The sequence below is a fragment of the Drosophila pseudoobscura genome, chromosome 2, assembly GCF_009870125.1.
Source record: "Drosophila pseudoobscura strain MV-25-SWS-2005 chromosome 2, UCI_Dpse_MV25, whole genome shotgun sequence".
Classification (NCBI taxonomy): domain Eukaryota; kingdom Metazoa; phylum Arthropoda; class Insecta; order Diptera; family Drosophilidae; genus Drosophila; species Drosophila pseudoobscura.
The window spans coordinates 13,715,874-13,743,258 of NC_046679.1; the positions used below are offsets into that span (position 1 = coordinate 13,715,874).

At 46.7% G+C, this 27,385-nt stretch overlaps 2 protein-coding genes across 3 annotated transcripts; both read left to right on the forward strand.

The window, feature by feature from the left end:
* Positions 1-272: 272 nt before the first annotated feature.
* On the forward strand, positions 273-2,593 carry LOC4801623 (brain-specific serine protease 4). Its single transcript, XM_001358644.4, has 4 exons — positions 273-619; positions 1,062-1,227; positions 1,291-2,032; positions 2,089-2,593. The coding sequence occupies exons 1-4, from the start codon at positions 410-412 to the stop codon at positions 2,510-2,512; spliced, it is 1,542 nt and encodes a 513-aa protein (XP_001358681.3). The 5' UTR covers positions 273-409; the 3' UTR covers positions 2,513-2,593.
* A 207-nt stretch (positions 2,594-2,800) lies between these two features.
* Positions 2,801-27,058, forward strand: Dop1R1 (Dopamine 1-like receptor 1). 2 transcript variants are annotated; one of them, XM_033385720.1, is made up of 6 exons: positions 2,801-4,239; positions 13,223-13,283; positions 13,646-13,825; positions 17,319-17,448; positions 23,147-23,392; positions 24,709-27,058. In XM_033385720.1, exons 1-6 carry the CDS (start codon positions 3,931-3,933, stop codon positions 25,244-25,246), a joined length of 1,464 nt encoding a protein of 487 aa, XP_033241611.1. In that variant the 5' UTR covers positions 2,801-3,930; the 3' UTR covers positions 25,247-27,058. The 2 variants fall into 2 exon arrangements, with proteins under 2 accessions (XP_033241611.1, XP_003736555.3); XM_003736507.3 differs by having other exon boundaries at positions 2,802-4,239; positions 13,223-13,328.
* The last annotated feature ends 327 nt before the right edge of the window (positions 27,059-27,385 follow it).

The window sequence follows — 27,385 nt, forward strand, 5'->3', positions numbered from 1 at the left end:
TTCCTTGTACGGATTCTAAAATTAAATGGAAACTCCTCTGTGAGGATTATCCAGTGGATTTCCTCATTCATCACGTTGAAAATCCACAAAACCTTTAAGATAGAGTACTCGTAAAATCAAGTGGCCCTATCCAAGCGGCTTACGACATAAACGGAGAGAGAGAGAGAACGCCAACAAGCTCTGTGTGGGGCTGAATATTAGCTCCAATCGAATCTCATTATCGATCTATTCCGCCAGATCGTTCAGCTAGATCGTGCCCCTAACTATACACACAAATCATTCATCGCTCGACTCTCATTGAGTGCGGTTTCGGTATCGGTACGACTTGTGACCTCGCGTTTTGTGCGCGACTTTCGCAGTTACATTATTTATTTCTTTCCTTATAAATATTTATTGGATCGTATTAGTTATGTGTTCGCTACAACTAGGTCTCCTGCTGGCTCTGCTTCAGATCTCTCTTAACTGGGGACAAAACCTACCGTACATTGCCTGCCCAGAGCTGTTTGAGTACTTGGCCTACAACCAGGAGCATATCGGGCACATAAGCCTGAAATTGGATTCCTCCATTGTGGAAAATACACTCCGTATAGAGCTTTCCCAGCCAGGTCGACATACCTCTGTAAGTTTTCCCTTTCCAGCTGTTGTTTTGTGTGCTCTCTTATCATGCATTGACCTTACTCTCAGATGGGAGCGTGATTTTCCCCTATCACAATTGCGAACTCAATGTTGTAGTAGATTTTCATGGGAATTGCATGCCTGATAAGGCCTGAGGGGAAACCCCCAGTGCTGTCACTTGATTCTCTTCCGTTCCGTGTCGTTCCGTTCTGATCTGTTCTCTCCGGTATGGAACAAAGTTGTGCGACCGGTTTTTACTAAAGACTAAGCAGTATTAATATCGCCCGAGCCTCAGCTGCTGTGCTGTCGCTGGTGCTGTTTTGGATGTTTGGTTTTACCAGTTGAGTTATGTTTACGAAGATGGGGGATCTGACGTCGATTACAACAGTTGACGACATCTATACGAGAGCAAAAATTGTGACGCGCTTTCTTTGCATCTCTTTCAGAGCTACCCCGGGGACCTTAATCTTCTGGAGAATGAGGAATCGGTTAGGTATCGTCTGCAACACAATGAACCCATCAACTATCGTGTTGACTTCCCCACACCAGGTGTTGTTCCAAAACTAACCATGATCTCCCTCAACGGCCAGGTGTTTTGCCGTTCTATGGCATGTAAGTGGGGAACCATCTTTCCATCTATGTCTTCATCTGATTCGTTTATTGATACCGTTGCAGATGGTCCGCCTAGTACGAAACTTTCGTTATCACACACCCTGCGTTCCACAGCGCCTTTGCTGAATATCCTGCCACAAGAACCAGAACAAAGGCCTCGGCGGCCACAATTTTCACAACAGCCGCAACAGCCACAGCAGCCGCAATACCCTCAACAGGCTCAACAGCCGGAGGAACCAGTGAGAATACGACCCCAACCTCAGCCTCAGCCTCAACCCCAACAGCACCAAGAACCATTCCGACCACGTCCAGGACCAACGCCAGCACCACAATTTATCCCAGAACCGACTGCAACCACCACACAGCGACCCACAGCACCATCAGCATCTCGACAACGACCATCAGGAAACAGGCCCCAGACCCTGGGACAGTTGAATGGAGTCTGTGGCAGGGAAAAGCCCGTCAGTACGCCGCTCATCCACTTCGGGCAGGTGGTGGAGCGGGGACAGCTGCCTTGGATGGTGGCCCTGTTCGAGCGGGTGGGCAACGAATACAACTTTTTATGCGGTGGCACCCTTATCTCAGCTCTTACCGTGCTCTCGGCGGCCCATTGCTTCCGCTTCGGTACCCGCAATCTGCCCGCCTCTCGCACGGCCGTGTCGCTGGGACGCACCACCCTGGACCTGCTGACGCCAGGAGTGGGAGCCCGGCGAGCAGTAGCCGAGCTTGTCATCCACGAGCAGTACAATCCTAGTATCTATACGGACGCGGATCTGGCGGCGCTCAGGCTTTCAGAGCCTGTGGAGTAAGTGCTGCAAGATAGATCCTTTTAGAGTAATCTTAACAATATATATCTTTCAGTATCGGCGACTATATCCGACCCATCTGCCTGTGGAATGATAACTATTTGCTGGACCTTCCATCGGGCCACAAGTCGTATGTGGCCGGCTGGGGAGAGGATGAGCGGGGCAACAGGAATTCTCGGATCGCCAAAATGACAGACACGGACATCATCACCCAGCCGGAGTGCCGGGGAAATCTCACATCCGAGAATGTGCGCTTCGTCACCTCACGCACCATTTGTGCCAGTAATCGGGAGGGAGCCGGTCCCTGCAATGGCGACTCTGGAGGTGGGCTGATGCTCCAGGAGTCGGACGTATGGCTGCTGCGCGGAGTCGTCTCCGCCGGACAGCGGCTGAGCAATCGTTGCGACCTATCGCAGCCCGTGATCTACACGGATCTGGCCAGGCACATCGAATGGCTGCATACGGTGATGTGGTTCTGAGGGGTTTCCCCAGAAGATTAGTGAATAGCTCATATGAATCCAGTGCCAAAATAAACGCTAGCCTAGTTTTTTACATTAAAATTGAAAGATTGCCTCCTCGACTTGTGGCTCTGTGCCAGCGGCAATTTGTCAAAAGCTGGAAATTGTCGCCCATTTGGATGCGGTTGTGGCTGTCGTCTGCTAATGAGACCTAATGGAGGCACCCGGTCGCCAATCGCAAATCGCAAGGCGCAAGCAATGCTCGAAAGTCGCGCACTGTATAAAAGTCGCGCCCTGTATAAAAGTCGCGCCCAGCAAGTGTGCAGAAAGTCGCACTGCGAAAACGCACCAAAGTCGCGCACAAGAAAACGCAGAGAAGTCGCGCCTAAAACGCTTCTATGGCACAACAGGTGATTGTTGCGCTCTTACCCCAACTTACTCTCCCTCCCGCTCGGTGCTCTTTCTCTCACTCTCTCTATGGAACAAAGCTCTCTCATGGATGCGCGGCGCAGATATTTCGCCTGTGTTATGGCACATCCTGTTGAATGAAAATTGTCGGCTCCGGCTCCGATTCCGGCTCTGACTGCGGCTCCCCTTCTAGCCTTCTGGCATTCAGTCGCGTATGAAAACGATTCGAAAGTTGTTGGATACTTGGCGGCACTGGCCAAGGAGACACATTGGCCCGACGCTCGTCTCTGCTCCGGCACGGCCAGTCGTGCGTGTCCGGACAGTCGACGTTCAGACTTCAGTTCGCACGGTTCGGCACGCGGCAGCAGAAACAGCAGCTGAAGCTGAAGCATAGCCCGCCAGGAGCCGCCCTACCATATCCAAGTGCCAGAAGGTGTGTGTCGGTTTCTCTTTCGGCGTCTGTGTCGGTGTCACTGTCTGTGTCTGTGCCGATCGAGAATTCTTGTCGGGCGCGCGTTGCCTCCTAGTGTGCGAGTGCCAGTGCGTATGCGTGTAGCTGGGAAGTGCAAAAAGTCGGACATCGGGCAATTAATCATTCAAGGAGTGGTGCGGCCTGGCCCCTGAATTGACTTCCATTTTAGTAATTTGCCTGATTGATGCACGGACTTGGTCAATTTCCGGTCGAGCCTGAGTTCAGTGCAGTGCGTCCATCGCCTGTGGGCCTCTGGCGGCTGCTGCAGCTATGAATAAACAGAACAAACAGCCAGGAAAATTCAAAACGAATACCAAGTGAAGATCTGGAAAACAGTGGACAAATTGCATCTCAATCAAAGTCTATTAGCGAAATGCTGCAACTGCATTGCCGTATCCGGCCATCGGGCTTTTACTGCCGTCAATCCTGCAACTGAGGCACAAAGCGAACGAACCGCAGAGGACCTGCCACCCTTTACCAGACCAGATCAGAGCAGACCAGGCCAGACCAGAACCCCACCTCCTTCCCCGTCCTAATCCTAACCCCACCCGCCATCCAAATGACAAATGCAATGAGTGCTATTGCAGCATTCGCTCTGACAGCGGCCGGGGCAGCGGCAGTGGCTGCCTCTGCGGCTAGCGGCAGGAGCAACCACAGCAGTCCTTTCCTGACCACCAGCAGCACCACCACCGCCGCCGGCTCCATCAGCAGCAGCATCGGCATGGCCATCAGCAACAGTAGCAGCAGCAGTCGGAACGGCACGCTGCTGGAGGCCGATCACCTGCCGCTGCAGTTGACAACCGCTAAGGTGGACATGGACATTGAAATCGACATTCAACTGCTCACAAATGGCTATGATGGCACAACGGTGAGTGATTCCGACTGCAGGGGAAGGTCAGGGGGTTATGGGTATTCGTTATTCGGTTTTCATATGGCTGCCATCGAAGCATTCATTGGGTTTTCACTCCAACTCCGGCTCCTCTTTGGGCTTTATGTCTGTTGCGAGGCTCGTAAAAAAAATGCTGCTTCTGGTTCAGGTATTGCTACTATAATTTACAATGTCTCTCTCTCTTTCTCTCCGATCAGGAGGGTGTAGAGGCGAATTGTATGGGTAAGGCGAGGCATCGGACATGAACTTTTATGAACATTTCCTTTTTATTACGTGCGCGCATATTTCGACGAACATTGTCGTATAGTTTTTGTGTGGTTTCCCTTGTTCTGGTTTATGGTGCGTATTCGCAATCAATATTTTCACTAACCTCTGAGCACAGATGCCCTTTGATGATTTGTCAAGACAAAAGGGAAAGCGATGACAGGCAGGGAGCAACAGGATGCGGATAGCGATAAATCCTTTGTGAAATAACCCACTCTATGGGGAGCAAAGTTTATGGCAATGAAAAGACATAGCTGTGCTACACAATTATCACACATCAAACGTGCATTTATATTATTTAATAAAATGTATAAATCACGACAAAAGGTTTCAGCAAAAGTTCCTCCTTTGGCTCGGTCCCACTCCTTGCTTTTAATTTATTTCACTTCTAGCCAGCCAGCTGCTAAATGAAAATGAATGCGAGTCTCATTAGCAGCCCTAGCACATGTGAAACTTTTCGTTTTCCCCTACCAAACACACAGATACTCCCGCATACTGGCAAACAGGCATACAGAGCAGCGTGCACCTTCATCGATGCATAATCCAGTTTTCAAAAGCGGGGAGCCAAAGGAACTCCTCCTCGGTTCGCTCAGTGGAAGGCAAGGATGTATATACGGAACCAAAGTTTATCCTTTTTTTTTGGGGCGAAAACGAGCAATTTACGTGCTTGACATGGCAGCAGTAAAGGATACGAGGCAGCACACACACGCGTATACTTGCACGCTCACAGATATAGAAATCTAAATACATGTTGTGCCGAAACGAACGACAAAGTTCTGCTCATCTGTTCGCACGTTTAACTTTCAATCGAATGTAAATAATGAGTATCACGTAAGTTGGCAAACGAGGCGACTCCCTGGGGATGGGATACTCATCCGTCTAAGAACAGCCTGCCACAGAGGCCACGTTAGCATCATGTTTATGCCACGCACATTTTCCACATAAATAGATTTTTAACTAATTTATAAACTGTTGCTGGGGAAGAACAGATAGGGCGCAGCCACTTGATTCAGCCAACGATAATATGGTTGATGTTCGTCACTCAATTGGGTCACTTTGTGCCCATCAATCTAGTTGATCTAATTGCCATTAGTTGGCGTTGGCTTTCCAACTTCCATTTTCATTCACCAGAGAGGACGGATGATAGTTTCACCTTATACCTAATACCTCGTGCGATTCCCCGAGCTTGCTCTCAATTGGTGACACTGACATTTGTCCTCGTCATGTGTCAGCCACCAAATTGCCAACGTCTGCCGCGTTTCTTGTGCCTCTGCTAGGCATTTGCATAATGCATCACGCATACGCCGCGTTGTGCCATCTAATTGAATTATTAATCTGCTCTCGGCGAATCTTTTGCATCCACACTGAAATTGCTTATACGAGTATGGAAAAATAGTATTATGTTTCCCCCCGTCCCGCTTCCCAGCCCCTCCATTGTAGCCATTGTGTGTGTTCTGGGATTGAATTCCGCATTTTCTATTGCCCGTAAACCGTCGCATGGAAAAACTTTGGCTTTGGGCATTGTTCGCGAGCTTTGCATAGTAATAATAATAAAATATTAATAGCATTATTTGATATTGAATTTTCTCGCTCTCCCACTCCCACTCCCACTTTCTCTCTCCCGTCTCTCTCTTTCCATTCAACAAGCGCCTCCATTGTTGTGGCAAATCCTTTGGAATTTGTGCAAATTTCCGCCAGCCATTTGTCGAAATCATTGAGCATTGGGTCGTGAAGGGGCGTACCGAAATGGGTATCGATAGCCAATTGAAATGGGGGCTATCAGGCCGCAACTGTAATTGTTTACCAGAGGGTCTAACCAGTAATTTATATGCTGTATGCTATGCCTCAACAACATCAAGGATAAAGTTGCCACAAACGCAGTTTCAGTGTGTGTGTTTCTAGGCTTGTAACTTTGCAACTTTGAGAGAGGAATGGAATGTAGAGGAGATCCTAGGCAAACATTTAATTAAAATGTTGAAGATCTCGCTTCAAAAATGTTTCCTAACTACTTCAATCATAAATCGCTCAGCTTTTGCCAACTCTGAACAACATTTTGTTGAATTTGTGAGCCATAAATATCCCTCAGCCACATTTCGTAGCTTAATTTTTTGCTAACCACAGAAAAATATCTCTTGAATACTGTGGGGAGTTTCAATTAGACTTGCGGGAATCACAGTCGACGAAATAGACTAAAAGAAAACTGGAGAGAGATAAATGTCAGCAATTTTGCCTAATTAAATGTGTGTGACAGCGCCTGCCATAATCACGAGGCTGGCCACAAAATAAATGAGCAAAAATGCTGTGTGCTCCATGAATCGGGTCACGGATATATAGAAACCGCATAAACACAGACACACATATCGCCCTGGACCCTACCATCAAGAGAGGGAGATGCAGCTGCTGAGCACAGACCGTTGCCCGTGCCATTCCACATTAATCTTGGCCACAAGAGCCACAATGTGTTTGTCTAGGTGTTGCCGTTTAATTGCACTGCCCCGTTCCTTTCTCTCATAGCTCGCCCTTCTGCAGGAAAAGGTAAATGAAAGTGGTAGGATATTCCTGATTTTTATGCTGTCTACATTTCATTCACCTCTTCCCTTTTTTAGGACCAGGTAAATGGGGCTAAGGATTTTCAATGGGACAGTCAAAGGGATTCCGCTAGCCCAAAAAGGCCCTCTCCTTATTGACCATAAACCTTGACTATACGAGTGTGTGTTTGCCCTTTTTTTTCCCTATTTTGCTGCCGTTTTTTATGGTGGGTGTGTGGGTCTGTTTGTTGGGGCCACAAGCAAAGTATTTGGCATCGATGACTCCGACAATGACACCGGAGTGCAAACGGTTACAAGTCAATTTAACAGGGCCATGGCCATGTCATACCATATACATGTCAATCATCTGTATGTCGGTCGTGCAGCGACATTTGCAAGTTATTGCTAAAATACAATATTCCTAATAGATCTGATTTTTATGGCTGCCAGGTCAAAGAGTGGATTGGCTGTGCGGGAGGATTAAGCGCCGTTAAGTTAAGTTCTCAGGGGCAATCGTTCGAAATTATACGCGATTGTTTTATTTAGAAATTAGTGCTGGTTTGGGGACCAGAAAATGCATTATATCTAAGACTACTTAAACGACATAAGAAATGGAATTGTTTCTTATTGAATTTCATGTCAAAATTGTTAAAGAAGATCTAGGCAATTGAGGGGGAATCGAATATGAATATTGCTGCGATGATTTGTATAAGATAGTATATAATATATATGTGCGAGAAATCTTATTGCATTTTGTAGATGCCTTTCGCATTTCATGGATTTGCGGAGGTTGAGAAATTGTTGAGCATATTTACACGGCTAGACAAAAATCCATATGATAGAGTTTCCCCTATCATTCTTTTATCCATTGGCATTCCCACTCTCGCTCTTCGCTCTCCGCCTTCAATAAAGACAAGTGCAGCTGCATTCGTGTATTTCCACTGCATAAGTGTGCGAGGCTGTATTTCCTTTCCTCTGAGTGTGTGGGTGTGAATTCTTGTGTAGCGACGACGACACTTGTGCGGGTTAACGGGATGTTTGTTTTAAGCACACACACACATACACGCACTCGCAGTCGCACTCGTAGCACTGACAAAAGGAGCACCAACGAGTGACTGACTGACGTTCACTTGGCAAGTTTTCCACTCAAATTCAGTGCAAATCCGGAAAAAGTTGAAGAAAATCCAAAGAAAAATAAAATCGATGCACAGTGCAGCGGAGAGGGAGAGAGCGATTGAGTGTCAGTGGGCGAGTGAGTGATTGAGAAGGGGGATGCTGCTTATACAATCAGCTTAAGAGTGGCAGCAGATACACATCGGAAGCAGCAGTCGCCCCAGCATACCGCCAGACAGTCATCTCCTGTTGCAGCTAATTATCCTGTCGTTGACAATCTGCCCCGAGGCCAATCAGCAAGGCAATCTAAAGGCTAGCAGCCAACACAAACAGACCTCATTGGCCTCACTACCTGGATCCCCTGTGAAAATCGGCAGGCAATAGAGCAGCGACGGGGTAAACACAACCAAAACATTTGTTTTGCCCACACGGGAAACAGGACCTTCAAACACGTATGATGAGATGGGAAGGGGCTAATTAGCATAGCTGTGCAGACTTATGCTCCTGTAGTGTTCGGATGATGTGCAGTCTCAAGATGGGGTGTGGTCACTATACTCAATACAGTGCTCCCAAAATGATAAAACGAGTTTTAGATCACTATACATCCATGTACTTACCCCTAATTGTACTCTACGAAACGTGCTTTCCTGGTTTGTTGCACACGACCGAAATATAATGAAATTTTAATCAGATTTTTCCACAGACGAAAACCCAGCACCATTCGTCCAGCTCTGGGTTATTTTAATTATTTATATTGGGAAAAATTCGGCATGAGCTTGAGGTCCAAGGTCTGGTCGCTCACCGCAAGTGTGAATCCCCGCTGGAGGGAAGAAAAACTTGTTATCCATCAGCTTAGGACGATATGAATCTAATTAGTTCACTCATAATTAAGGGACGAGCTGCTGCTCATCCTTTAGCACTCCTCCACTCACAAGCCACTGCTGGAATGTTCATGATGCTTGGGCTTCAATTATTATTATAGTTTTGGCAAATTTGACAGCCAGAGACACATGTGGGCTCCGCTCCCGCTCCATCAGCTTCTTGACTTTTCAGCTTTGTTTAATTAAGCCGAAATTCAAACAATGAACACACACAAACACTTGCACACTGCGAACAAGTAGCAATGTTGGCTGACAGGCGTAGACGGGGCCAGAAGGGGAGTAGAGGGGTTAGAGCCAAGAACTGACTGCTGTCTGCTGGGGGAACTCCTGACAGAGCCCTCCCCGCAATTGTCAATGGACATTGACAGCTCTGACAATGGCTCCAAGGCGAGATATACAGACTGGAGAAAGGCTCTAGCAATTTGTTGGTGCAGTTAGCATCTGCTCAAGTGAGTGCCGAATGCCACACCTTGGCAGCTCTGTTTTCTTTTGCATTTTTGGATAACAAGGCATCCACTGCTTTATACCTAAACCCACCAAAACTTGAGGTTCTCAGAGAAAGTTCCTTAAAGCAAACAATAAATATTTTCTCAACGCATAAATCAGCTGTCTAGGCGCGGCTATTATCCTTTCTACCTCAAAGAGTCCGGGGGAGACCCTCATTCCGCAAAATTTCTCTTGTTTATTATGAGAATTTAAATGTATGCTAATCAGGGAGCACCAGGTCGAGCACCATGGAGCACCGACCACAAAATTCTGTCTGGCTCTTAAACTCATGCTCAAGCGGTTCAGGATTTTGGTGGAGAATATTGTGCGAAAAGTTCAAAGTGCTGTAAAATGGGAAATTTATTATGGTGCATTCTAAAACTTAACTTTTCGCTCATGGGAATTCTATTTTCTCCAGCTTTTGTTAGAGTTTATGGTTTATAACATTCAACGAACAAAACTATGCCTTTGGCCATATGGTTGGTTATTCTTCTGCTTCTACGGCGGAAGTTCTCGAATGACACTGTAAAGTGTGGAACTCTAGAACTGTGGACTCAGTCCTGTGTCCTCCTTTTGTGCTGTTCGCTTATTATTGTGCCTGTTCTGTTCTGTTGAGCTGCTCCTTGTAAATCACACTACTTCCTGGACAGCCAGACAGACAGACTAGGAAGAGCCACAGGACTCGGCCGATTGCTGTCCGTACAAGGGTTGGGAGGCAGGGCAGTCACTTTACCTTTTTATACCCTTGCAAAGGGTACTACGATGCTTGCATTGGAAAAATGGAAGCTACTCTGAAGCCAGTTAATGTATTCTTGCCTGTGTCTCTTCTCTATTATTAAACCCAAATCGGACGACCATTTCATATGGCTACCATAAGAACGACATCTTTATAAGGGTATCTACTGCCCCGTCTCTCGCTGCTGGACTTTGTTACGTGCTCTGTAGTTGTTTTTCCAACAGGTCTGTGTTCCCTTGTGCCGTTTCGAGCCTTATTATTGTTCCCAGCCTACAGCTGTCTGTGTATCTGTATTTGTTGTTAGATACACCTAAGTGTGCGAGTGGGTGTGCAGCTGTTTGTGTTTGTGTGTGTGTTGACGTTTAATCAACGCATTGTGCCATTTAACTCTGCAAACAGAGCCAAAGCGACTAAGTGCGGCCCGTGTCCGCTTTTGCCTCCTTTCCCTCCTGCTATTCCTGCTACGTTCCCTTTTCTGCTTTGTGTTTACACGACGCGGCCTTCAGCCACAAACAGTTTTCCAGATACATTTGTTGTCCACTTTTATTGGCAATTAAATGCAGCAGCTGCTGTCACAGTTGCTGGTTTCCTCTAACTTCTGCTTTAAATTCTTTTCGCACTCACTTGGCAGATGCCTGCTTTATGCTTTCTCTTAGCGCTTTCTTCCATGTAAGTCACTTAATTGTGGATTATTGTTCTTAAACTGGCAAGAAAAGTACAATGAGAGAATGGAGGCTAAGGAAAAGGACTATGGGAGAATGCACGACCAAGATATGGACTGTAAGAGACTGCTGCTCATAGAAGATGGTTACTGAAGCCCAGAGGATAAGGCGTGGTCACACTAGAAATACATTTGAAGGTTGAATAACATCGCCCCAACCCACTTTTATTGACTGTCACGTTAGCTTTGAGTAAATCAAATAATTCATAAGAACTTATGGTTATTTTCTTAGCAAATGGTCACGTATATCTCGCAGTAACTTCCAATGGCAATACATTATGAGTGCTGTAGGCTCTTCCTTAAGATGGCTGACTCACGGTGCCCCAGTCCCTGACTCCTGCTACTTGCGAGCAGTTAACTGCTTTTTAATGATGCCACCGAAAGAAACATCAACATGAACAACATGCCCATCAACATCTGGGTAATGTTTGCCGGCATTACAAAATCTGTGCGGCAGAAGCAGCCGCAGCAGCTGGAAAGTTTAATGAAAATTCACTTGACACGCGAAAACATTTCATGTAATTTTTATAATCTTAAGTGTCTTTTATTGTCCGTCGCCGCCGGGCGGTCGTAATGTGCAGTGGCAATTAATTTTATTTATTGTTAATTCATGGTCCATTACACGTAATCCTTAACCCAATCAGCGAGTGCCTCGGGGGCGACCATCTATGCAAAGTTAGCCTCCATCTAAGGCCCTTTCCCAATCAATATTACTCGCTCTGGCCGAGCTGTGAAGTAATAAACGCACTTCTGGGGCCAAGCCGGAACACAATTTTAATGTGGTTTCTGGGATCTAGTTAAATATTCATGCAATTTACTTGATGCCTTTGGAGCAGCAGGCAATCGGCCAATGGAAGATGGTTTGCTTCCTTTTCAAATTATGTAAATTATATATCAAATACCATGGGGATGCGCATTCAGAAGTCAAGTCAGAAGTTCACAGTAAAATTACTTGCATTCACTGCATTGCGTATTCGCAATGTGGGACATTAAAAAAATGCTTCTTTCGAACCCATTTTTCTTTATAATCAAGCCATAATAATAATGAGAATGATCTTCACCAGAAATCCACAATCTGTGTGCTAATCAGTTGCATGTTCCCAAAAGTTTTTCGCTAAATTTCACATACGCCATGTGTTCCACGCCAAAAGAGGGCTCCATTTGTGGCCTGCGCACAGCCACAGCATTTCGGAGCTCATTAAACTTCAGTTTCCATTTCAGACAATTAGCAACTTTAAAGTTAATAAGCCGCTTATGGGATAAATGCATACACCGTTGAAAAAATGTAATTAAATAAAGTTATATCGATGGAAAGCGAAGCTCCGTTTAATTAATTGCATTTGTCAGCGGTTTTCAGGTCTGCTTTTGAGCATTTTATTATTGCTATCATTATTATAATTATTGTTATTGTTATTATTACTTTCCTGTGGCAGGAGTGCGCGAAAAAAGCCAAAGCCAGCTGCAGGGCAGCACTCTGAATCCTTTTTCGGGGACCCAGCCAGATCCCGGCTACAACTTCCACTCTCGCAGTAATTGCATTTCCCGAACTCATACGAGTACGAGGACGGGCATGTGTCTGGCTGTGCGAGTATATATTAATTAATAAATTAATTTACACTGCTCAATTGTGTTTGTGTGAGTGTGTGAGTGCGTGCCACAGCCTGGGGATAGTGGGTGATGGTGGGTCCACAGCAAAGGCAACCACCAGAATGCCAACATGTCTGCCACACACACAAACAGATTGAGAGAGACACACACTAACGACTGAAGAAACCGCAAGACAAATTCGCACTCAAAGTTGCCGCAGACAGACAGACAGATGCCAGAGGGATAGAGATATGCAGAGATGGGATAGGGCAACGCTTAGCCAAACAAATTAATTTCATTAGAGCCGCCCCCAACAATTTTCTTGAAATTTTGTCAATTTTAATTATGAATAATGCCAGAGACGTTGGCCTCGTCGGGTCCTACCACAGATGCCACAGATGATTGATGGTTCTTTGCGGCAGCCCTGGCACCAGATACCACAGCCAAGACACGCATGCCACACGCATGCCACTCGCAGGCAAAGCATAATGGAAGCAAAGAAAACTCTCATTATTTTTGCCAAAAACCTTTTACAAAATTTAATTAGTTTGAACATCAAAGAAGTTGGAGTACTAGAACAAAGTTTAGAACTAACTGGGAAACTGTCTTAACAACACTCGTTTCCGTTCTCTTCATTTCGTTGCAGCTGACATCGTTCTACAATGAGAGCAGCTGGACAAACGCCTCCGAAATGGATACAATAGTTGGTGAGGAACCGGAGCCGCTGTCCCTTGTGTCAATTGTTGTTGTTGGTAAAGTAAATGTCGTTGAATGCAACACGTATACACGCACACACACAAAGCCACAAGACCCTTCATCAGCCATACCACATTTATATACGCATACACACTCTACTCTCCACAATCCTAGCAATTACAAGTATCTGTAGAATTGCATGTTGCATGCGGCAAACACACCATCAAAGGCACAGCCACATCCAGCACATAGCACACATCAGGTGTCCCATCCCATGAGAATGCTTTGTCTGATCATTGTTCGGCGCTTATGGCCATCATCTGGATATGGTGCGATTATGGGTGTACAAATATGTTTCTCGGAATCACCGCAGGCATCTTCCTATCGGTGCTGATATTCCTCTCCGTGGCCGGGAACATCCTCGTCTGCCTGGCCATCTACACGGAGCGCAGCCTGCGACGCATCGGCAACCTGTTCCTGGCCTCATTAGCGATTGCGGATCTGTTTGTGGCCTCCCTGGTGATGACATTCGCAGGCGTCAACGATTTGCTGGGTGAGTACAAATGAACACTTTTTTGTGCAAACATCATCCCACCTTCATCACCAATAGCATCTCCCTCTATTGAGCCTTTATCCGTATCTCTGTGTGGGTAATGGAAAATTGCAATTGAAATTTTTTTGTTGCTATCGCGGAAATTTATGTAAAATGCTGCAGGCTGTTTCAGCGCAAAAACGCTGAGGTCCGCCCCTCGAGAGGAACCGAAGAGTGTCGAAACGAGTCGACGGAGGAGTGCCTCCCTCCTCCACTCGTGTTGGGGGCCCATTTGACATGCCTGGCAGCGCTTAAAGCCGGATTTTATGTGGCTTTGTCAATGCCTTTTAAAGTGTCAGCTGCATGAGGAGTCGCCGCACGACTACCCAGAGTACAGCGGGTACGCCGAGGACACTCAGTACGTACGCCGAGTGGTCCATTGTGATTTTCAAAAACTTCCGTGGAAGGTGGTGGCATGATATACATAAGCGAGGGTTGCCTCTGGTCTTGAAAGAAGAATTGAGAGAAGGATGGATGGAATAGGATGGTCTATGGCTTGAGGATATAGGAATAGAGGAGATTTCATTCGAGATAGTTCTTTGGACATCTACTTAAGTGATAGCTCTAGTTTCCGATCAACTTCCGTAGAAACTCTTCATCTCACCCTCTTCCAATGCATAAATGGTTATAGTGAGCCATACAGGAATTTCATTTTATTCCAGCTGCATGTCTGATGTGGAGACTAACATGCAGATCCCAAGTGCAACCACACATTCTGATTATTTTCCATTAGCCATTCCGAGAGAGCCATGGCAGTCCTTGCTCCGCCGCCATGGAAGCCATTCCTTTATGAAACCCTTCCTTCGTATCCTCTCAGCGTTGACGCTGACGCTGACAAAGTTTTGCAGCTGCAAGTTTTTGCCGAGCCGGATGCCAATGGAGGGGAGGGAGGAGCACCAGTCCCAGCCTCATTCCGGGTGCCGTTTATGAGTGCATTTTATTAATTCCACAACGGGGATGGCACTGGCTGTGTCCTGAATCCTGGGAGGACTTGACGAGTGGCGGCAGCGCGAACATTGGCTAAGTAAATAAGAGGCAAATTAGGCGAACGGCGGCTTTGAGAGCCGGCAAAACTTTTCCCATGGGAAGAATAGGGGTTCGAAGCAGCCGGGGAGAGAGCTAACAACGTGTTCCGGTTCAGGAAACATGCAGCTGACATCAATGTGTAGGGACTCGCGCAAACACTGGAAAAAAGTGGAGGAGCGTCCCCCACAAACAAAGGAAGAAGCCGAATGTGAGCTCGTCATATGAGTTGGAAAATGTGAGGAAAAGCCGGGAGTGAAGTGCGTCGCGATGCGTTGAGGTGACACATGTATGTCGGGCCCACACCCAATGCCAAACCCGGAACAGCGCTTGCCTGGGGTTTTCCTGGGAGTGTGTGAAAATAATAAACGACTTAGCCACTCGACTGAGAGGAGTGGAGGGTAGAAGCCTGCCGCGTAAGCAAATGTGTGAAAAAATAAATAAAAATGCTCAGCTGCTCTCAAGACAAAAAGATGCCCCCTGAGGCATCTTCAACACCCACACACCGATACACACCCATACGGACTGAAATTATGTTCGCCAAGGCAACATTTAGCACGCTTCAGGACAGGCAAATCAGCAAATAAACAGCATACGCAATTGGACAAATTCAAACAACAAGAGACTCGAACACAGACCCGGAATCAGACCCACTTCCAATCGCAGTCCCAGTCCCAGTCTTCTTCTCAAATTCAGATACAGACACGTTAAGAGAACTGACAGATGGTGCCACAGAGAAGCATATAACACATTTTTTGGCCATAAGCAATTGGCATGTGTGTATGCATTCAAGTATTGAAAGCTGTGGGAATTATTTGCTGACTTGTACAGATCCCTGGGTTTCCCCGAGAGAGATTTCTTTCTCTCTTTCTCCCTTCTTCTGGGGCCCTAAGCATTGAGGCAAATGCTGTGCATATTTTTGTTCCAAAGCTGCTTTTGTGAGCGGGGTATTGGTGCACCCGAGCTAGGGGCCAAAGTTGGGTAGTGCAAATGCCATGTTTAATGGAATCCATTTGCAAATCCTATGCAATGTTTTTGATAACCAAATAGAGTCATGAAATAAGACCATCGACAGGGCATTGACAGACGAAATATGTTTTGGCATCGCTCTACAGAATGTAGAACCGTTCCAACCATTCGAAAATATTCCTAGAAGCAATGTGCTCTTTTGGCTAGCTACCAGTTTGCATTTACCAGCAATATTTTTTGTATTTTATTCCCATGTTTAAATCAATATTTGAAGCATTGAAAACTGAATGTCATTATGGCTGACTTGACAGGATAACTTTTGATGTTCCACGGGAGAAACGTGAGGAGGGTCAGATGGGATGGGATGCGATCTGATTTGACCAGTTGCGTCGGCACATCCTGTGGCACTTAAGAGCCATATCCTGTGGCACGCCTGATTGAACGGCATGAAAGCCGTACCGTTTGCCAGCATGATGTGCGTTTTCTTATCGAATCATCATGCAAAAGCCATACCGCAAATAAATAACCTTTTTGCGTATCAAAATCTGTTATTGAATTCCACACTCACACACAGACCGCACTCGTATGTGTGCTCTGTATCTGTGTGTAATTTATTTCCGTGTGGCATTGCCTTCTTCCCTGGGTCCGCCAAAGGACATCCGCTTCTGGTCACGCACCATACATCAATCGAGTCTGTCCATAATTGCAGCACACTTATAAAATTGCCCAGCACACAAAAAAAAATACAAAATATTTGTTTTTACTTTTGTCCAAATTAAATTTAAATGGCGCAAAGGACAGCGGGATATATGTGTGTGTGTGTGTGTGTGTGTATGTGTGGTAGGAAAGGAAAAGGAAAAGGGAAGCAGAGTAAACGGAAATGAATTTATGAAATGATTTAAACTCAGTTTACGTCATGAATAAATGAAACAAGAATCTGATGGCTGTGACACCATTTTCAGTCGCTGCCATGTTGCTGCTGGTCCCTGTTGCAGCTTCTGCTGCGCTTATCCTCTATGCAAGGGTCACTATGATTATTATCTGATTTTTTTCGCTGCAAAGGGAAAGCAATTTTGAACATTTAAAGTTGTAGCTCCAAAATACAGAAAATTGGATTGCTTCAAAGCTAGCAAAACAACGATAGATCGTATAGAGGGTATCAAAGGTTTCGGTTTCCGATGGTAGCCATCGTTTATGGTTGTTGTTATTGGGCTTGTTGCACGGCAGCAAGCAAATGAATGAAATTTTTTATTCCGTCCGTCGTGCGACGGCCGCAACATGGCAATTTCCGCAGCACAAACAGACACAGATGCCCCAAACCCCGACCCAGAACCATTGCCAGACCCATAGCCAAGTACTTATTAAGCATTTTAAAGAAGAAATCAGACAGTCAGGTCAATCAAATAGTCATTTAACTTTCCCCTCTGTATATGTTTTTTCCTTTTCGATATATCTCCTGCAGGATATTGGATCTTTGGAGCGCAATTTTGTGATACTTGGGTGGCCTTTGATGTCATGTGCTCGACGGCGTCAATTCTGAACCTGTGCGCTATATCAATGGACCGCTACATCCACATCAAGGATCCGCTCAGGTGAGTGATGTCAGCTGTTCTCATCTCCCTGTCACATGCATACATTATTCCATCCATATAACCGAGCGATAAAAACTAATTGTACTCCCCGAGCCCTGGTACTGGTACGGACAGGTGAAAAGTCCCCTCATTGATGTCCCACTGACAGCCGCGCTCGTCTATATCGATTCATTAATGTCAGCCCCAAAGCCAGGCGCCATTGCAGGTGCTTTGTATGCACATTACTCATACGCCGCGTTGTCATGCTTGTCACGTTTTCGTGCCACTCGTGCCACTGCTTCATTCTCTCCCTATTTTTCCGCCTCTGCCACTCGAGTTGTTTATGGTAGTGTGGCCCATTAATCGCTCCACATAATTGTTTCATTAGTAACAGATTTATTGGGCATTACGAGGAATGTTTTTCGCTTCTCTGGGCGGGACTTTATTGAAGATGAAGTTGCCAGAGCATTTTAGGTGTGGTATAATTTCTGCTGTGGTTTTGGCTTCCTTTTTTTGAAGGATGGTTTGCAAGGGAATCGTTTCCTGCAAGTCATGTGACTGAACCAAATCGAAGGATAACAAAAGAGCTTTCATTAGCAGCTGGTCACTTGTTGAGAAAGAGAACTGCTGAAAATGGTTGAAGAAAACATTGATTAATGGGGAAAAAGGTAAGGTATTTTTTCAGGTTCTACTCCATATCCCCTATCAAGCCTTAAACTTAGCCAAGTGTATCTTTAAAATTTCGTTTAGCTTTATTTACTCTTGCCTACATTTCACATTTGTCACACCCGATCGAAATGACTTCATCTATCAGGTGGATAAAGGTTGCCCAAATGTGATGTTCCATTATCACTGTTCAATCTAGCTTGTGTACATATATCCGGCACGTCTCTCCAGCTGTGCGGCTCAGTCCTATCCTGTTCTGTCCTCTCCTGCCAAGAGGAGAACGAGAAGGAGCAGGGGGAAGAGGAAGAGGAACAGTAGGCAGTCTAAGAGACAATCAAATTCTGCTGCCTCAGGTGGCTGCCATTCTGTGTCTCTCTCTCTCTGTGAGTGCGCCTCCGACTATGACAATGACAATGCTGCCCCTGCTTGTCCTGCTGTCGAGTCCTAAAAACCTGCCAGTCAGCCATGTTAGTATGCTTTGTAGTCAGCATTTGAAATTGATTTCCAAAGCCAAGCCATTCCAACAAAAGCAGTCGGCCCCCATGAGAACTTGAAACAAGTTTATCAGGCGTCTCCCTGCTGTTCTCAAAACTCTACATGCTTCTATATTAGGCTGGACCACAACAATTGTGTGTTAATTAAATTTTCAACAATGGCCCCGACCAGGGCCTGGCCAAAAGTTTAAGCCAACAGAAATTTGAAGGACCACAGGAATCGGAACAGAAATATTGCAGTTTCTGGCAAAGTCAAACGCAAAAATTTATTATGTGTCGGCAGCAACAGAGCGGAATCTCTCCATGTGTGGGTGGCAAGCACATCTGTAGATGTGTGTATCTGTATGTACTTCTATCTCTGTATGTGTGTGTTCTGTGGGCTATGTTAAAAATGATGTTGGTCAAGTTGCTGACAGCCTGCCACTGAGCACAGAGCCAGACCGTGAGCCCAGTGGGAGGATCCTAACGAAATGATTGTGCACCAGTATGGGGCAAGCTGTTTGGGGGTGAGAAAAGGGGCTGGGGGCAACTACAGCAAATCGAGACAGTTGCCAGCCCCGGGACCCATACCGCAGCACTAGCCCACGAACCCCGCCATAAAAGAGCCATAATAAATCCTTTGATGCTATTTTCAGCCAAAAGCCAAAAGTAGAAAAATATTTTTTTTCCATCTCCAAACCCCCCCAGCAGTCTGCCACACTACGACACCGACCCTTGCTTGTTGCCACCTGGGGTAGCTTATTCGTTTATGAAAAATGCTGAACGACAGTTGTATTGGTGTGAGAGCATCCATCTCTGCCTCCGCCGCCGCCACTGGTCCTGCCCCCACTCTATAGACGAGTGTACATATCTCTCTACTCTGTTGGTCTTTTGTATGGCCCGGTTCCCGTAACGAGTTGGGAAGCATATAACGCTTCATTGATGTGGCAAGCTGATGCCAGAGCGAGTCTAAAAATTCAGATTGAAAATTTTGTATGCCCCGGCAAAGGATTTAAATGAGCTCTGGCGGAGCCACTAGCCGGGGGTTAGAAGGAGATTCGGGGCGACTGACTGGGGCAAGCAAATGACAATTTTCATGCAACATTTTTCCTGATTTCGAATTCCGTTTGTCCTCGAGGATAATCTGACATAGAAGGATAGAGAGGTAGCTGGTTGTTTGGATGGATGGATGGCTGGCTGGCTGAATGGAATTGAAAGTGAAATTATCGATTGATTAATGATAGGTGCAGTGCAGGATGTGGTTGGTTGATCTTAGTTGATGGTGGAGGTAGAGTCTCTCCATATGGTAATCTATATAAGGAGGATACAGATATATTGCAAGGGAAATACTTATTATTTTGGAGGATTATACTTTAGAATAATGAAATCACTATCAATCAAAACTATTACAAATTGAACATCAAAGAGTGGCTGGCATTATTAGATTTAAAGAGCTTTCGCCTTTGATTTAATCTATTTACAGCTTTCCAAAAGATTACCATTTAGACACTGATTGAGCCCGCTTTCTATAGTCCAATATTAATTTGAGCCTCTGGGTTAATGACATTTGCAGAGCCACTCAGAGAACAGTGCCCGCTGGGCAAGTCCCGACAGCGATTTGAAATTGAGTTTGGCCACCTGAATTCGTTTGCATTCTCGCCTTCCAACCGTGCCCCAGGACTCCCCCATGATTGGGTGAGCGCCGAGATGCTTTACACTTCAAATGTCAAGACGTCGCTCGCACCACTCAATCTGAAGGAGCAGACCCGAACCCCAACACTGGCAGAGGTGCCGTCAGCTGGCTGGTAAATTGCAGGAAAACTCAACGCAGCGCAGTGCACAGTCGCCACCTTTTGTGTCTGAGAAATGGTGGCTGGGCTCTCTGGGATGTGTCTAGCATTAATGTTGCTATCCTTAGAGCAGTACTCCGCTCCGCTCCGCCCCGATCTCCTCTCGTCGCCATCCTGCTCTTTATGCAAATCTGATTTATTTGCATGTCAAAGTGGAGGCAGCAACGCATTTCTTTGTGCCCCCCACATTGCTCGGCTGTGCCTTCTAGCAAAGTTCAGTCTCATTAGAGCACATCCATCCAAGACCCATCCCATCCCCGTCCCCATCTCCATCCCATTCCCAACCAGAAAGAACTGCTGATTCTGTATATTTTCTTAGCGTTTTAGAATAATTGCAGGCGTTTAATTTAATTGCGCTCGCCTGGATTTCGCAAAAAACAATTTGGATGAGGAGCGCGTGCAAATTTAATTAGTAGCAGGCCCTGCAAAAGAGAAGATGAAGCGGCTGGCCTCTCATTCTCATCCCAAGAATGTAGAATAACGAAATGGGAAATTTTTGTATTTTATGTGACAAGTTGATGCCATCGTTGTCGTTGTCGTTCCCCAAACTTGGTTGTCGTTGACTTTGGCGCCTGTCATCATCGTAACTGTCAGACGCATATGTGAAATTCATTTTAAACTGCAATAAAAAGTGAAAGAACAATGAAACTTTGCCGCAGGAAAGGGGAGATTCTGTGCTGGAGCTCCCCCCACACACAAAGGTGTGGGTGGAAATGGAGAAGGATGGTGCTGTGGGTTAATGGAGATGGCGTGGTGCTGTGGGTGGGCTGGGGACAGCCCCCGGAGGCGCAGCACTTAAACGCACACCACAAAAACCTGTCCCACCTAGAATGACGCACTTGGGAACATTTTGTAATTGTTTTTTTCAGGGTTGTCTTGGCTTTGGTCGGCAAAAAGTTGCTCTTAGGAATCTACAAGATAGGTCCACAGATAGGAATGGAACGATTGAGAGAGATGATTGAAAGTTGATTGCGGAATGAGAAATGAATTGCGGTGGGGAAGACACTTTTGAGATTTAGGATAACAGAGAGGGCTTTATAGCTTTACATAGCTTTACAAGCTATATTTAATTTTTGTCCCATGAAAGTGGTTTTGGAATTAATTTCCAACTTCCTGGACCTTTTGCTCCATAGTACCTGATGTGAGTGCCAGCAATGACAGTAAGGAGTCATATTTCCCATGTTGAAAACAAAAGCAAAAGCAAACAATCCCCGACAAGCTGACGTTGTAAAAGAATCAGCCCAAACTATGCAAATGTCCCCCAACCAACACCCAACCGTTAGAAGCAGCAGGAGACTGTGGGGCAGGATCATTCTGCGTGCCTTGCGGTAATTTCTTGAGTGCATGTGGGCCAACACACACAAAGCCGCCGCCGCATGCCAGAGCCAGAACCAGAGGCCCAGCCACAGCCACAGCCAAAGCTCGAGCGTTTAATGCAAATGTCCTTTGGCTTGAGACAGCCTGCACCTGGTACACACAATATTTGAACTCTCACACACGATTTCAATTAGCCCATCGATGCTTCGACGCTGATTGGCTGCTCCACGCTGGCAGGCAGGCAATCGTGTGTCGCCTAATGGGTGCAGCTTTACGGGCATGTGCATATATCAAAGCGTTACCTCAACCTCGAAGCAGCCGAATTAGTGCAGGCAGGCAGGCAGGAGAAGCAGGAAAGAAATACGATTGGGAAACTTTGATAGAGAGTGCGGGAGCCTGACAGGTGGAGAGATTGGGCCCCAAGAGCTAGGGGCTTTCGTCACATGGAAATCAATTTTCGTGCCGAAAACGAAATTGAATTTGTATGTGAATACAATTACATAAACTTCCGTTTCCGCTCTGTCGTCGTCTGTGCCCTCGTCCTCTTCCTCATCCTCGTCATCGGCATCGTATCGTCTGAGTGCGTCTTTGTATTGAAATTGAATTATTCTGTTTGATTTCCTGCACAAGCCAGAATGATGCGGCATATGCCACCGCTGTTGTGGCTCCCACTCAGCCTTGTGGGGTATTTGGGTTTCGGTTTTTGGGTCTGGGCTGTGGGCTGAGGGCTTTTGGGGTCCCTAATTCAGCCTGCTCATTTCCTGCTGCAGGGGCTAAATCGAAGTGCTTGAAAAAAGGTAGCCAAACGAGGCTGATTTGCATGCGCCATGTGGCAGAGTCTGTGTGGGATATGTGGCTGCGGTTTGGTTTCGGGTTAGGTCGATTTGTCGCACGGGCTTGCTGGGTAATTAATGACATGCAGCGCCGCTACACACCTGATCCTGATCCCTGATCTGGGGCCGGCCGGCCCCACACACTTGTCGCGCCCAGCCCCGAAAATGATGTTGTGTTGTTGTGTATAATGGCCACTGCCTCTGCCACTGCCGGGCGCTGAGGGAATGCCGGCGACATGCAAAGCCACAATCACAACATGGCACCGTGTTTCTGTTGTTTTCTGTCCCGCCTCTGATGTTACTGCTGCTGCTGATATTTCTGGTCCTGGTCCTGGTCGTGGTCCTGCTCGTGGTCTTACTCCTGGTGCTCTCCCTCTTTGTGTGTTATTTACCCTTTGCAGAAGACCACAAGGACAAAAGGACAAAAAGACAAGAGCCAGCGGCAGCGGCAGTATTCAGCAGCACCATCACCATATGAAGGAGCAGCAGCAAGCATGGCGCGTGTATTTCCGCTTCCGTTGTTCCCAATTGGTGCAACCCTTTTCTCACCGAGTCGCTTTTATTTTGTACTCTTTCACAGATATGGCCGCTGGGTGACACGACGCGTGGCTGTCATTACCATCGCCGCCATTTGGCTGCTGGCCGCATTCGTCTCGTTTGTGCCAATCTCCTTGGGCATCCATCGGCCCGACCAGCCTATGATTTTCGAGGATAATGGCAAGAAGTATCCCACATGCGCCCTGGACCTCACGCCCACCTATGCCGTCGTCTCCAGCTGTATCAGTTTCTACTTGCCCTGTGTGGTCATGATTGGCATCTACTGTCGGTAAGTCAAATGCGATTCAGTTATCTGATGGGGTTTCAGATTCAGACTTGGGGCAAACTTTCGGGCCCTGCATAAAACATGAAATGCATAAAGAAACCCGTTTTCATTCCCGACGCCTTCAGCTGCAATTATGGAGATACACAGATAGACAGATACAGATACCTCCGGTACTTTTGTAATCCGGAGCTGTAGAAAGTTTTTGGCTTTCAAATCGTAACAAAACGAGAACTCAAATATTTTCCAGCTATGCCAAAAACACAAAGAGGAAGTCGAGCCAGAAGTAGTAAAAGTATATAATAAAATGTTGTAAAAACGGAGGAAGTTTGCTGCTATCGCAATGCTGAATATATCAGAAAAATGCTACAAGGAGAATGCGCGCTCCCCTGATGGCCGCCAGGCACGAGAGGTTTTGTTGGTTGTTGGCTGTGAGCTGTGGCAAGGGGTTTTTGGGGGGGTAGGGGTCTGAGTATGGGTCCTGGTTCTTGGGGTTGAGCAAATAAGCGCACGCATTAGTGTCCGTCTAAGTAATCCCCAGGCTGACCCCCAGACCATTGCCCGCCCCGGCAGAGCAGGCAAAAGACTTGGGCGTGTGGAAAAGGACTACGACAAGGACACACAAACACACATACACAAATATTTAGAAGTAGCAACAGGACGGCGATATGGCAGCATGGCTGCTCATCAACGTTACGGCCAGCGGCACGTTGCCATTTTAGCTTAACGAGATTTGCAGCCAATAGACGGTAGTGGGAGTGGGAGTGGACTCCGCTCCGTTTCATCAAATGGATCCCTTGCTGGTTGGGCATTGGAATTTTCTATCAAATTTCGGTTAAATTACAGAATAAATATACTTTTATCGTCATAATTTGTGCCTGGTCGTGTTATCCTTTTTATGTGAGGGGATGGATCCAACTAAACACTCGCCCACGGACACACACTCTGACGGACACTCTGACAGATACTTTGACAGAGACATATGCTTGTTTATTTGCTGCCCAGCAGCATTATAGTGGGAGTAGGAGTGGGAGTAGGGCCTCATTGAGAGCAGCTGGAGTGGAAGATTGGATATGATAGTCGTACATTGCGTATACGCAGTGTGTTTGGCTATTGTGGAGTAGTTGACGTGGCAAGTGGCCCAAGTGAATAATTATCATATCAATTACATGAAACAGTAACTACTATCCAGTAACAAACTATCCAGTAGTTGAGCAATCATTTGTCGGATACGCCCACAAGCAAAATACATTTATTAAGTGACAAATAATTGTCATTTCCTTGTCTCTTTCTCTCCCTCTCTCTCTCTGTTTGTCTTTCAGCTTGTATTGCTATGCCCAGAAGCATGTCAAATCCATCAAGGCAGTGACCCGACCCGGGGAGGTGGCCGAGAAACAGCGTTACAAGAGCATTCGACGCCCCAAGATGACGCCCAAGAAGTTCAAGGTGCGAAACCTGCACCACAGCTCTCCGTACCACGTCTCGGACCACAAGGCGGCGGTGACTGTTGGCGTCATCATGGGCGTGTTCCTCATCTGCTGGGTGCCCTTCTTCTGCGTGAACATCACGGCCGCCTTCTGCAAGACCTGCATCGGCGGACAGACCTTCAAGATCCTCACCTGGCTGGGCTACTCCAACTCGGCCTTCAACCCGATCATCTACTCGATCTTCAACAAGGAATTCCGGGACGCCTTCAAGCGTATCCTGACCATGCGCAATCCCTGGTGCTGTGCCCAGGACGTAGGCAACATCCATCCGCGGAACAGCGACCGCTTCATCACCGACTATGCGTCCAAAAATGTCGTCGTGATGAACTCGGGTCGCTCCAGTGCCGAGCTCGAGCAGGTCTCTGCGATTTGACCAAAAGGCGGCTACAGCGGAGACAGCTGGCTGCCGTGCTGCTACGGCTGCGGCTGTGGCGGCCTCCGCGTGGATGATGACGACGACGGAGCACTGACCACGCGCTATGTTCCATGAGATTCGGTCACGGCGCCTACGGTCACCATTGTGGAGACCGTCGAGGCTGCCCAAATGGAAACGGAGCTGCTCTAAGCCACTAACTGGGTTCCTACAACACCATCTCGATCTCGATCTCTCACTCGAAAACAAAGCAATCCCGAGTCCCTCCTTCCTTCCCCTAAAAAAATCGAAAGCAAAATGGAAACCTGTAAGTATTATCAGCGCGTCCCAGAGACAAAGCAATCAACTATGCGTATACTTAATCGTATTTAGCAGTAAGCCCCCGTTGTGTCCCACAACCACAAACGACGCCCAGGACGTGATTAGGTCTAAGATCTTACCCCCTCCAGCACCTAAAGAGCTCTCTGTCCAAGTTCCTGTTTCGTTATTCATGGCAGTTTTGCAATCGTTTGGGATCCATGCAAATGCGATTATTATGGAGTGACACATGTCACTTGCCACACACTAACACTTACACACAAACACACACATACATCTACACTGGCTGTCACAACAGGGAAAGAAGAAGAAAAAACGTTGCATACATCGCGGCGCCCTCACATTGGACGAGGAAAAGCTTTACATTTGATTTATTGATGAGAATTTATGGCCATTGAACGGCAGAGCTGCCAAGTGCAGTCGTAAATTATCCAAAATGATTATTGTTATGGCTAAACCAAATGGCATTACCACTCCAAGTTCAACTCCAACCCCATCGTTATTTCTGCTTTGTACGGGTAGTGTATGCAATGTTAAGTTGGCCTCAACTTTTTTATGGGACACCCCTGAAAAGTTTCCAGACTGATTTGAATTTATGCGGGAAATCTCTGTATGGCTCTGTTCTGCTTCACACTGCTGTGCTCAACAATGTTAATTAAGCCAACTGTGATTGGCACTCGCGGAGGAGGAACAAAAGGTAGCAAGAATGGACGGACATTTTCGGGTACCGACGGCTTAGCTACCCTTACTGATATATCTCCGACCGCCAAGCGGCTGTTTATTCTGATCGATAACAATGCCGTCTCCGGTAGTGTATGGGAAACAATCTCAGTCGAAAGGTTAACCGTGAAGCATTTTGGGGCTTCAGCTCTGATTACCGAATGATTTAATGAGCCGCACCTGCAAACAGGCAAAAGATTCAGCCTTGAAGTGGGGTTGATAGAGGAGCTCCAGGCGAAATGAGCTTGTTGCCTTGCCAGCGGCTGTGGCTGTCTTCCTTTGCGGGGGATTCTGTCTTTGCTGAAGTACAACAAATGTAAACAGTTTGTTCTTCGCGGCATAATGAAAAATTATGCTGTCTGAGTTTTGCTCCTGGCTTTGGGATCTGTTTCTGCTGGGGGCTCTGTTTCTGTTTCTGCTTCTGTTTTCCCTTTCGTGCCACTCGAGTTTCATTTTCACTTATTTGAGGATGGCACAGAGCTTTTCCATTACCTCTGTTCCTCCTGCCTGGTGCTGTTATTAATACAGAGTACTTATGTTGTCTCTTACACAGCTCTTTCCCGCAGACTCCTTCCGCTTACAATCCTCTTACAACTTTTCAGCCTTTGTTTATTCGAATCAAGCTCCTTTTCGTATTTATTTTGGCAGTTTATTAAAAGTTGCCTGCTTTCGTCATTTTAATTACAATACGCCAAATGGCATTTGTTATCGACTGACACGCCCCTTGATCCGCCTGCGAACCGCCCCCGAATTGCGCCACTGGCACGCAACTGGCACGCAATCAATTCGACTTTGGCGCCCTGCCACTGCCACTGCCACGCGCACGTGTCGCATAGTCTTCCAGGGGCATGCCGAGGCTCCTCCTCTTCCTCCCTGGGTAAAGGCTTGAAATGTATCGCCCCACACGAGTGGCACCATCGATATGCCACCGTAGGCCCTTCTCAACGCTGCCCCAATTTCCATTTGCGGAATTTTTTTTTGTGTTTTGGGCACAGAACAGCTATTGACTTTGACTTTGGCATTTGTGGCACGTTAAACCCTCAACAGGAAAAAAAATTCGGGGAATTACATGATAAATACGCAACCCTAAGCCTTAACCCA

Coding starts and splice junctions, on each gene's coding strand:
- LOC4801623 (XM_001358644.4), top strand. CDS start 410: ATGTGTTCGCTACAACTAGGTCTCCTGCTGGCTCTGCTTCAGATCTCT. Junction 620..1,061: donor AGCCAGGTCGACATACCTCT/GTAAGTTTTCCC, acceptor CATCTCTTTCAG/AGCTACCCCGGGGACCTTAA. Junction 1,228..1,290: donor GTTTTGCCGTTCTATGGCAT/GTAAGTGGGGAA, acceptor ATACCGTTGCAG/ATGGTCCGCCTAGTACGAAA.
- Dop1R1 (XM_003736507.3), top strand. CDS start 3,931: ATGACAAATGCAATGAGTGCTATTGCAGCATTCGCTCTGACAGCGGCC. Junction 13,329..13,645: donor TGTGTCAATTGTTGTTGTTG/GTAAAGTAAATG, acceptor GAATCACCGCAG/GCATCTTCCTATCGGTGCTG. Junction 23,393..24,708: donor ATGATTGGCATCTACTGTCG/GTAAGTCAAATG, acceptor TTTGTCTTTCAG/CTTGTATTGCTATGCCCAGA.